Source organism: Martes martes (assembly GCF_963455335.1).
Source record: "Martes martes genome assembly, chromosome: 9".
Taxonomy (NCBI): Eukaryota; Metazoa; Chordata; class Mammalia; order Carnivora; family Mustelidae; genus Martes; species Martes martes.
In genome coordinates this window covers 10,034,035-10,045,288 of record NC_137896.1, presented here as the reverse complement: position 1 = coordinate 10,045,288, position 11,254 = coordinate 10,034,035, and the positions used below count along the sequence as shown (strand labels likewise).

The 11,254-nt window shown below is 55.1% G+C and overlaps 1 protein-coding gene across 1 annotated transcript; it reads right to left on the bottom strand.

Moving 5' to 3' along the window:
* Positions 1-1,807: 1,807 nt before the first annotated feature.
* KCNG1 (potassium voltage-gated channel modifier subfamily G member 1) lies at positions 1,808-7,503 on the bottom strand (the record flags this gene model as incomplete). The annotated part of the gene is made up of 2 exons (XM_080814007.1): positions 1,808-2,578; positions 6,718-7,503. 2 exons carry the CDS (start codon positions 7,501-7,503, stop codon positions 1,808-1,810), a joined length of 1,557 nt encoding a protein of 518 aa, XP_080670133.1.
* Between the last annotated feature and the right edge of the window lie 3,751 nt (positions 7,504-11,254).

The window sequence follows — 11,254 nt, the reverse complement described above, 5'->3', positions numbered from 1 at the left end:
TTCATTCGCTCCCCAGACATTTCGGGAGCACCTACCAGGTGCCGGGCCCAGGGCTTGGTGCTGGGAGTCGGCAGTGAGCGGCGCTGCCCCGTAGGGACTCACGGCGCGAGAGTAGCGCTGACCTTGTGCAGGAGACGGACCGTGACCGAGTGGCAGGGATACACGGGGCATCTTGGAAGGTCGGCAGGGCGATGAAGAAGACGAAGCAGGGTAGGAGGAGTTAGATGGAGGGGTTGGTGTGCCTTCTTTAGAGAGGTGGTCGGGGAAGTGAGGGAAGGGACAGCTGTAGAGGGTTCTTCGGGAAGGGCCGGTGTGAGGCCGGAGATGGGAAGGGGCTGGGTGTGTCGGCAGAGCCGGAGGGCCCGGTGGCCGCGTGGAGTGAGCAAAGCAGACAGGCCGGGATGAAGCCGGAGAGGAGGACAGGGCCCGGGTCCCTCAGGGCATTTGGGTTTTAGTCTCCATATAATGGGCGGCCCCTGGTGGACGCAGGCTTCCTGCCGCCGGCCCAAGGGAGGGGTCACAGCCGAGGCAGCAGCGGGTTTGGGATGAAGAAAGCCATGTTGCTGTACCCGTGAGGGTGAAGCCGGGCTGTGGCTCATTCTGGGGGTGAAGCCGCCTCCTTGTCCTAGCACTGAAGGGCTCTGGAGCCCCTGGGCTGAGTAAATCTGTTGGCTGGCGGGGGTTGGGGGTTAGGGGGCGTCTCTAACGTGCATCAGGAGCAGATCGCAGCCGGGAGGGTGCTGGGAGGGTGCTCGGGAGGCTTCTGGAGGGCGCGGGGAGGCCTTAGGGGGCCCCAGACAGTGGCTCTCAGACTGCCCAGGGGCCCATGACCCACCTTCCCAAGGCATCAACCCCACTCCAGATTTAGATTTATATCCAGGGAAGTGATTTAAAGCATAAAAAAAAAAAAGAATGTTAAAATGAATGTGGAGTAGAGAAAAAATCCACACTATTTTTAAAAGATAAAATGAAGTGATTTCACCCCTGTATTTGGCAATGTGGACAGGCCCCTTGGTGTCCACTGAACCAGTGGGGTGCCTTGGGGGAAAAGTCTGAGAATCCTAAAGCACCAAAGAAGCAAACAGAGGATAGAAGGGAAGGAAAAAGGGAGGAAGAGAGACCAGGAGGTGGGAGGAATCCAAGAAAAGCAGAAAGGGAACACGGTGTTTACTGACAATTTCCCCAAGGGTGTCTGTTCTCTCCCTGTTCTCTAACCCCACTGGGCCCCACCAGGCCTGAACGACCCAAGCAAACAGGCCAGTTGTGGTCCCAGTACCCACGCAGGCTGGCTTTGCTGGCAAACAGTTTCCCCTCTTCGGAGCCCCATGGAAGGCATTTTCTCTTTTTCATCGGTTTTCTTTAATTGCACACGATCCACACTCAACACACACGTTCCTGTTGTCATTTGTCTTTTTTTCTCCGGGCGGACCCACAAAGCAAGTCTTTGCTGGGCATGTTATTTACATGGTAGAAAGAACAAAGCCATCTCCTTACTGGGGGGAACCGACATGGGGGTGGGCGGGGGTGGGGGGCAACACAGCTGTGTGCTGGGCTCTTGACCGGCTACGGCTTCACTTGTGGAGGCGGAGGGGTGGGGACCCCTCTGTGGCTGTTGCAGACTTCCTTCTTGGGGTGTGGTTCGAGCCGGTCCCATGCGGGGGCCGCGCTCCGAGCCGCACGTGCCTTTGAAGGCGTCTGGGAGCAGCGGCGACAGCTTCAAGCCGCAGAGGGCAGGCAGAGCTGGGGGGAGGGGGCAGGGAGGGCGGTTCCTGGCGACGGCGGTGGCGACGGGGCATGTCCTCTGGGCTCAGTTGTTGTCTCTGGTGTCCGAGGAGGCACTTCCAAACAAGATGTCACTGTCGTGGGACATGGTGCTCAGCTGCGACTTGGTCTTGATGAGGAACTGGGCCCTCTGGAACATCACCCTCTCCTGCTCCTGCTTGAGCTCCAGGTAGGAGCGCGAGAAGGTGTGGAAGATGGAGGTCACGGGGAAGGCCATGAGCAGGATGCCGCTGAGGATGCTGCTGAGCGCCACCACCTGGCCGGGCGTGCTCCTGGGCACCATGTCCCCGTAGCCCACAGTGGTCATGGTGATGACGGCCCACCAGTAGCAGGCGGGGATGCTGGTGAACTCGGGGCTGTCGGCCATCTCGTTCTCGATGACGTAGAGGAGGGGCGCAAAGAGCGCGATGGCCACGCAGAGGAAGAGCAGCAGGAGCCCGAACTCGCGGGTGCAGCGGCGGGCGGTGAGGCCCAGCGTCTGCAGCCCCAGCGAGTGGCGGGCCAGCCGCATGACGTACAGGATGCGCAGCGCCCGCAGGACCCGCAGCACCAGCCCCACCTTGTCCAGGTAGCTGTTGCCCGCGCCCGGCTTGCGGCGGCCCGCGGCCGCGCCGTCCACCAGCAGGGTGATGTAGTAAGGCAGGATGGCCACCATGTCGATGAGCGTCAGGGGGCTCCGCAGGAAGGCGAACTTGCTGGGCGCCTGGATCAGCCGCAGGAGGAACTCGAGGGAGAACCAGCCCACGCACACCGACTCCACGATGAAGACGTTGTGGCACATCTGCGAGCACTGGCCCTGGGAGAGAGGGGGGAGGTCGGGGCAGAGGTCAGTGGTCCCACTGGCCAGGCTGGTGTGCTTTGTCTTGGCCCCACCCTAGTGAGGCTCGTGTCCCAGGGGGAGGGGGGCGTGGCCAGGCCAAGGGCTGGAGACCCCTGCAATGACCCCGACCCCTCTTCATCTCTCTCTCGCCAGCCCACACCTGCTGCCCCTGGATTCCAGCCCCCAGTAGGACTGCCTCCTGGATGTCACTCCTAGGGTGTCTGATAGGCGTTTCAAACTCATCATGTCCCAAACCGGGCTGCTGGTTTTTAAAAAATAATTATTATTACTGAGATGTAATTGACATATGATATTGTGTTGGTTTCAGGTATACATGTTGATTTGATACATCTATATATTGCAATAAGATTACCACTGTAGCCTTAAGCTAACACCTTTATCATGTCACATAGTTATCATTTCTTTTTTGGGGGTGGAAACAATTAAGCTTTAGCCTGTTCCGGTTCTCGGTGTCTCCTGCACACCCGCCCACCAGTCCTTTCCCTTCTTAGCAATCCCACCTTTCCAGTTGCTCAGGATGGGATGCTCCGCCTCATTCTGACACCTCTCATATCGTCCTCAGCACATCACCTTGGTTGTTCCTTTAAAATGATTCCAGAAACAAACCAATTCTCCTATGTCTGCTGCCCTCACCTTGGTCCAGCCACCATCCTCTCTTGCCTGGACAGCTGCAGGCACCTCCTTTCCGGGATCCCTGGTCCCTATGGTTTATTCTGCACACATAGCCAGAGGGATGCTGAGAACGTGAATCAGATCCCGTGCCTTCTCTGCTCGCCACCCTCCATGGCTCGGGAGAGATCACTCGAGTCCTCCGAGGGCACATACGGCCTGGCTGCCACCTCTCGCACTTCCTAGCCCCCTGCCTGCCTTGTTCGTGTTCTCCAGCCTATCCCCACTCCCTCAGGCTCCCCTCACCTCCAAGCCAGGCCTTGACTTTCTGCTTCCCCTGCAGGGGTCCTCTTCCCCCAGATACCCACATGGCTCTACTTTCCCTTCTTCCAGCTCTCTGCTTCAATATCGCTTCCCCAGGGAGGCCTTTCATGACCCCCTCCATTACCAGTCCCCTCTCCCTTTTTCCTCCACCCTGATTCTCCTTTTCCTACTCTGTTTATTCAGAGGGCTCCTCATCTCTTAAAATGCTTTATAAGTTACTCATGTATCATGTTTATTATGTTTCCACCTTCCGCCTCCCCTGCCCTTCTGCCCCAGCAGATTAGAGCCCCCCAGGGAGGGGCAGCTCGTGTGCTGTTTGCTCTCAGGACCCCAGTGCCTGGAACAGCCCCGCATGCGACAAGTGACCAATTCGCATTTGTCACCAGGATGGATGGAAGCTCATGGGACTGGCGTTTAGATGGGAGTGCCAACTCAGGGCCAGGTGGGCAAAGGGAACCCGAGGGAGCTGGGCCAGGTTGGGTGGAGGCCAGCCAGAGAGCGCAGCTGTCCTGCTAGGTACCTCCTGATGGCTGTGCCAGGAGAATTCAGGCTGGAGGCCGCTGCCACGCTGAAGTTTTCAGAGAGCCTGGAAATGTGGACTTTAGCATGAAATCTCCTGGGTTTTAAATCAATACAAAGAAAACACTCTGTGGGCCACTCAAACATGTCTGTGTGCTGCATTTGGCATGCGGGCTGCCTGCTTGTACCTCTGGTCTGACATGGAACTGGATGGGAGCCTGTCCCCAGTGGCTTTGGATCTCAATCTCAAAGTGGCCTGTGACAGAGCGGAAAGGCACACGTGGTTTTAGCCTGGGGCATCTGTCATTCCTGGGCACAGCTGGGTTCTATGAGGCCCGTGCTAGCAGCTCTCTCTCTAGGAATAAGTTCGAGGCTGCAGAAATGAACTAGCACTCGGTGGGCCATGAGGTTTCAGCCCTCTGGGATCGGAAGCCTCCTCCTCTAGGAGGCCTTCCTGGAGTGGGCCTCCTCCAAGTATCCCCAACACAGTTGACAGGCCTCCCATAAGAGTCCCCTTCGGTTGTGTCTCACACTTACGGTCACACGGGTGTCACTGACCCTCCTCCATGGGACCTGAAGTCCTTGCAGCTGGAACTTGTTCTGGTCCCCCTGCATGCCAGGCGATGCCTGAACACAGCGGGCCCTCGAACGTGTGCTCAAGGAGCAAGTGAAACAGTGAACCCCACTGGTCTCCAAAATGAAGTCAAAGAACAGTGTTATCACTGAATCAAGAAAAAGCCCAAGTGTTGTTAAAGAAAAAAAAAAAAAAAGCAAGTGTCAGAAGGTGACTAAAACAGTAGCTGTATTAGTATTTTCCTGATAAACTCAGGATTGCCGATGCTGGAGCCAAGAAAAAATTTATACCGTGTGCAGGTACTTCCAGAAGGTCTCAAATGACGAGCATCTCCTTGCTCTTTCTATGGCGGGTGCATGTCGTCCCCTTACAGTTGGCACCACCTGCATGCTCCAGGGCCGGCCATTATTCCGGACACTTCCCGGGGAATCACTCACTGAATCCTCACAACACCGTGAGGTGAGGCTCGGCGCAGCCCCCTTGGCCATGTGAGGAAACTGAGGCACAGAGAGGGTAGGTAACTTGCCCACAGATGTGCAGCCAGAGTGGGCACGTGGGATTCAAATTCAGGCCACTGGGCTCTAGCTCCGCCCTCCTCATCACTCCCCCTTCTCATAAAAAATTAATTCTACTGGTTGAGTGTTACTTTTTTAATACTCACTTTAAAAATCTGTGTATAAAAAAGTGTCAGAAACCCATCCCCTCTCCATGTGTTATAAATGCAATAGCCATTGCCACCTGTTCCTGCGTTACATATGTATGTGGAAAACCCTCGCCTGGTGAGAGGTTCCAATGTTCCATCAGCGAGTTCCTGTAAAGCACTCAGCACATGCAGGGTACACAGCCGGTGCTCAATAAATGCTGGCTGGCACGATATTCATGTTGAGTTCATACAGCCATACCTATTTCTCCATTGCTTATGTAATTTGTACTTGTCTGAATGTTTTGGTCTGTCTTAACACTTGCTTCTAGAACCTGCCATGCCCCCCCTCCCACCCCCATGTGGGGAAAGGCTCCCAACTTAAATGCCCAAAAGTCTCATATATTAGGAAGCTGAACTGGGGAGCACACATTTCCCACAGACTCAGCTCCCACCCAGAGCTGCTGTGTGGACAGCAGGCCAGGGGACCTGGCTGAGAGTTTGAATTTTTAAATGCAAAATGCTTTACTTTTGAATGTTGGCAACCATGTGAAATTTTTAGGGAGCACAGTGTGGGCCAATCACACACTTCTGTGGGGGTATATGAAGTCCAGGCTACCATGTGGGACCCGTACTTCTTTGTTCAAGAACACAGACCTTGGACTCAGGCAGACCTGCGTCTGGGCATGCTGCCTTGCCTCACTGTTCTCATCTGCCAGCTGGGTATGAGAACGCCTCCTGTTTAGGGTTGCTGGGAGTCACTGAGAATATAAGGTGTAGAGAGAACCATGGCCCAGCCCCTGGCTGCTGGTAGCTGCCTGCCGAGTGCCACCCCTGAGAACGGAGCTCACACCTCGGCCAGGCCATGGAGTAAACATTTTACATCCTCTTGCTTAACACAGAGATGTTTGCACAGCTATCAAAAATTATATGCAAGACCCAGAAAATATCCGGGATATTTAAATATCTGGGATATTTTTAAACAAGGGAATTAGGAAGCTTGAGACAGGGCTCATGTGGGTGAAATAATTCTTGATGTAGCCTGCGTTTGGCTCAGGCGCAGGCACAATAAACATCACATCACTCATGGACTCACTCATCTGTTCCTTCCACAGAGTGGCTGAGGGCCCCGTCCATGCTCCACACTGTTCTAGACCCTGGGGGCACAACACAGACCATGACAGGCACCGAGCTCGTGTTTGAGGGTGGAGGGGGACAACACACATATAAAGGGGAGGTCAGAAGGGACTGGGGATGCTGCTCAGCCGGCGCAGTCAGGGAAGGCCTCCTGGCGGAGGTGACCGCGCCGGCGTGAAGGAAGGAGGCGGACTTTCGGAAAGAGGGGTCCTGCAGACTGTTTTGTCTCCTGGACTCAGAGACGCTCCCTCCCGGCAGCGAGCCTCCCCCGCACGCAGCTGTGGCTCTTACCTGCTCCTCCTCCTCCCGCAGGCTGGGCAGGGTGCTGATGGACAGGTTGACGGCCGTGACGGTGACGAAGAGCACCGAGAGGCAGGCGAACACCTTGCCGGGCAGCCCCGAGTGCGGCCTCTCCACCATGTCGCGCAGTCTCCGCATGCAGCGGCCCAGGCGGCCCTCGCCCTGGGCCGGGCCCTCGCTGCCGGGGTCCTCGCTGGACAGCGGCTCGTCGTCGTCGTCGCGCTCCACCACGTCGGCGAACTCCTCGATCTTCTGCAGGTAACGGCGCTTGCAGCAGCCGTCCAGGCGGTCCTCGGCGATGCCCCAGTACAGCAGCTCCTCCTGGAAGGACAGCGCGCACATCTCGCGCAGCAGGCGCAGCTTGCCCGCCCGCAGGAAGGTCAGGATGGTGCCGAAGGCGCCCGGGTGGCGGTCGAAGAAGAACTCGTTGCAGGTCACGTCGTAGTCATCGCACACGTTGAGGATGTCGTCGAAGTTGGTGCAGGCCTTGAGCTGGCCCAGGCGCGTCAGCGGGAACTCCTCGAGCGTGGTCCAGGGCAGCGAGTACTTGATGCCGCCCACGTTGATGATGATCTGGCGCCGCCGGTCCTCGGGCTGGCCCGGCTGGCGGGGCGCGTCCTGGGGCCTGGGCCGGGGCCGCAGCCGCTGCGCCCGGCGGTAGAAGACGCCCTTGAGGGACTGGCCCTGCGGGAAGAAGGCCGGGTGGAAGGAGGCGTCCGAGGCGCAGCTCAGGGCGCTGTAGTCGTAATCAGAGTTGTCTCCCGGTAGGAGGGTCATTTTGGGCTTTCACATCCCCCTCGCGCCTGGGGTGGAGAAGGGAAGAGAGACCCTCAGTGAGGCCTGAGTCTGGGCGGACGGTGCCCATTCGGCCGGTATTCGGTGCTGGGGACAGAACCGTGCCCCCCCCCCTTCTCCTCTTCCCAACTCACAGGGGAGGGCCTGACCCCTGCGGGTCAGTATAGGCAGGCAGAAGGGAGGGTGCTTAGGTTTTAGCTGAGGTCATGAGGGGTGGGATCCGTGCCCTTATGGGAAGAGGAAGAGGCACCAGAGCTCCCTCTCTCTCCACCAAGGGGGACACAGAAGACAGCCACCCACAAGCCAGGAAAAGAGTCCTCACCCGAAGCCAACCCCAGCAGCACCCTGAACTTGGGCTTCCAAGCACTTGTGTTTACAAGCACAGACTCCGGAGCCTCGTGGCCTGGGCATGCTTCTTAAATTTCCTCATCTATAGAGCAGACACAACCATTTCGCCTACTTTGTAGGATTGTTGAGAAGACCGAATGACTTATGTGCTTACGAGCATTTACTAACACAGTGCCTGGCCCACAGGAGGCACTCGGTCCTTGCTGTCTATGATGACTATTTGTGTTTACCTTAAAGGGACACCTTGTATTGCTTCCGTAAGTGGAAAACCTGTATCATCGGCTGTAAGTGAGAGGCAGGGTCCGGAGAAATGCACAATTATCACAACAGTGCCATAGTTGCCCATTTATCATCCAACGTCTTGAGGCTATAGGGGTGAGCTCGACAGGCATGACCACTCCTCTAGGAAGCCTTCCTTGGCTCTTCCATCTAAATCAAGTCCTCCCACCCCTGTATCTGGATCATTATCCTTACTACAACTATGCAAGCCCGACTCCTGGACAAGATTGCTTGCTCTGCAGGGCAAGAACTGGGCTCTGCTCAGCTCTGAATCTCTGTGCCCAGCAGTGTAAAAGCTCAAAGAAGTAGCTGCTGAATGAAGGCAACATGAGAAAGACACTTCTGAAAACCTGAGGTCAAAATACCCATTTACACGGGCTCCTTCCTTCCCAACCCTCAAAGCTAACTACGTGCCCCTAGAATGACATTGCTTTTTCATTCATAGCTCGCAGACTGGATTTGGTTCATAAATATTCTGCCTGGCTTGGAGGAGATTTTGAAAATTGAGGAATTTTCTGTAAAAATGTATATTCTTGGTTTCTCTTGAAAAATCAGACTATTAGGCAACATGTGGCCTAAATTCCAGCTGAGAAATGACTGTCTCCCCGTAGGCAGGGCATGCACGTGGCAATCTACCACAGTCCCCACCCTTTTCAGTTGTTTTCCTGATACCCACTCTCCTTCACTCTTAGATGTTCCGCTCCTGGCCCCTGTAGGCATTTGAGTTTGAGACCCCCAGATTATAGCCACCGAGCTCTCCAGAATGAAGATGATCCATAGAAAGGCAGTGAGATTCTAGTACTCTACTTTTTAAAAACTCATCATCCCTTCCCCCAGCCCAGTCCCCCATGGAAGCAAGTGGTACCAGCAAAGTCTATCAATTCCATTTCCAATACCTGATTGTTGATCTGTGCCATGGACACGTGCAGGGAAAATGCACGAGGACGCACGTGCACACACACACACCTGTATGGGTGAGAAAGTATTCAAAAGGAGCCGGGGGGGGGTGTCCATTAAAACACGATCCTTCCTAAGAGAAATTCTTGTACATAAAGCAAATCATGCCTCCACTCATTTATCTCTGGGGAAAGCTACGGTTTCACAGATTGGGTTCTAGAAAACTAAGTACACCTGCGCTTGAAATGAAAATGATCTGATTTTAGAGTGTTGAGTATGTTTCTTAACTTCACCTAAAATTGGAATCCATCTCCTTGGGCACAGCCTGCCAGAATCCCTTGGAGGAGCGAGAATAATCCCTTTTAGGCACTTCACATGAGTGGTACCGCTTTTCAGTTCGGCTGCTTTATCTTTGCCACCAGAGACAAGAGGAAAAGTGACATTCTGTTTGGCAAGAACAGTGACAGAGGGAAAGGAACCTTCCTTTGGTCCTGTAAGCCTGGAAGAGCCCTTGTGAAACTCCCTCGGCTGTAATCACCTCTTCCAGACAGAATGTCTTCTTTTAAGCTCCCAGCTCTCCCTCTGGCACAGAGCTCCTCCAATTAGCGATCCCTCATTTCTTTCTCTCATGACCCTTGTCAGTTGTGAGTTAAAGCTCAGCATCTCCTATGTGCAAAGTTAGCCTGTCCCAGCATACTGTTTAACATGGAGAAGGAGAAAACCCACGTGGCGCAGGCTGCTTGCTCACAGGAGGCCAGGTGCTGGGATATGCTAGATGGGGAATGAGCAAACTTCTCCTTGGCCTTGGGTCTTGGGGACACCCAGTTTGATGGGTGTGGGGGGGGGATGGCTCTGCATGCTAGACTCTAGAGTCTCGGGCAAACTTCATAAATCAAACAGGTCCCAAAGCCCTGCTTCTGGAAAACAACATCACTTTTCATCCAGCCCAATACCCTCAATGAGAAGTTTGGTCTTTTAACATTTCTCTACAGTGTTGGGTCTGTCAGTCCTAGAGCATGATGGATTTTAGTGATTTTGTCTCTGAGGGTCTATGGATGCTTGGGAAGAGAAAGCCATTTGAGAAAGGGGCTGTGATACTGAAGATGACAAGGAGTCCTGAGCTGTCATTCAACACTTAACCACGTGTTGGGTCTGGGCCAGATCTACAGGCACAGCAGAAACCAAGACAGACCCAACCCTTGTCCTCCGGGGGTGGACATTCTAGTGGTGGAGGTGGTCTCTAAGTAAGTACACAGATCATTTCAGGAAATAGAGCAAGAACATGATAGCAAGAGGAGCTGGAGTGGTCTGGGAGGGCTTCTCGGAGGAGACAACATTGGGGCTGAGGTTGGATGGGAACGAGCCAGCCCTATGAGGACCTGGAGAAGGGTGTCTAAGGCTGAGGGAATGGGAAGAGCTTGCTCCTTGACCTGGGGGTGGGCTTGGGTGGTCAAGCCAAGAGAAGGCTGAGTGGCTGGGTTGCAGTGAGTGAGGGGAAGATGGGAGAAGTTGAGTGGGGAAAGTTAGCAGACACCAGATGGAACAGAGCCTAGTGGGCCATGACAAGGGGCTGGGGTGTACTCTCCATGGTGGGGGTGGGGGTGGTCCTCAAGAGTAGACTATGGGTGGGCTGGGGAAAACAGGCTGGAATTCTCTGTAGTCATTCTTGAAAGAGTCAGCTAAGGCTTGAAGCGGGGCTTGAATCGGGACTGAGAATTGGCTGCATTCCAGATGGACTTTGGAGGAATTGCTGCTAAGACTTGCTGTGGGAGGGGAGTGTGGTGAGGGGGAGAGAATGGGTTCCAGTGGTGCCATTCACGGAGGAGACACTAGGTGGCGTTTTGGAGAGCCTCCTGTAGAGGCAGCATTTGCGGGCTGTGGGATGGTGGACCGCAGGGCGGATGGGCCAATCAGGGAGAGAGAGTAGGGATGAGCGTGGTTTGCGTGGATGGATGGATGGACGGAGTCAGACCACACCAAAGCTGTCTTGATGTGTCTGTGTGTGTGTGTGTGTGTGTGTGGTGGTGGTGGTAGTTTTAGCTGGTAGTTTAGACCTGGCTGAGCGGCAGAGGGCAGGAGAGCCAGGCTAGCAGAGAAACGGCGGAGCCCAGAGGCTGAGGCGCTCCCGGTGCCCAGCACCGAGCACTCAGCACCCACTTTTTTGTCGAAGTTGTACTCCACACCGGGCCTGGCTAGTGCAGGTAGATCC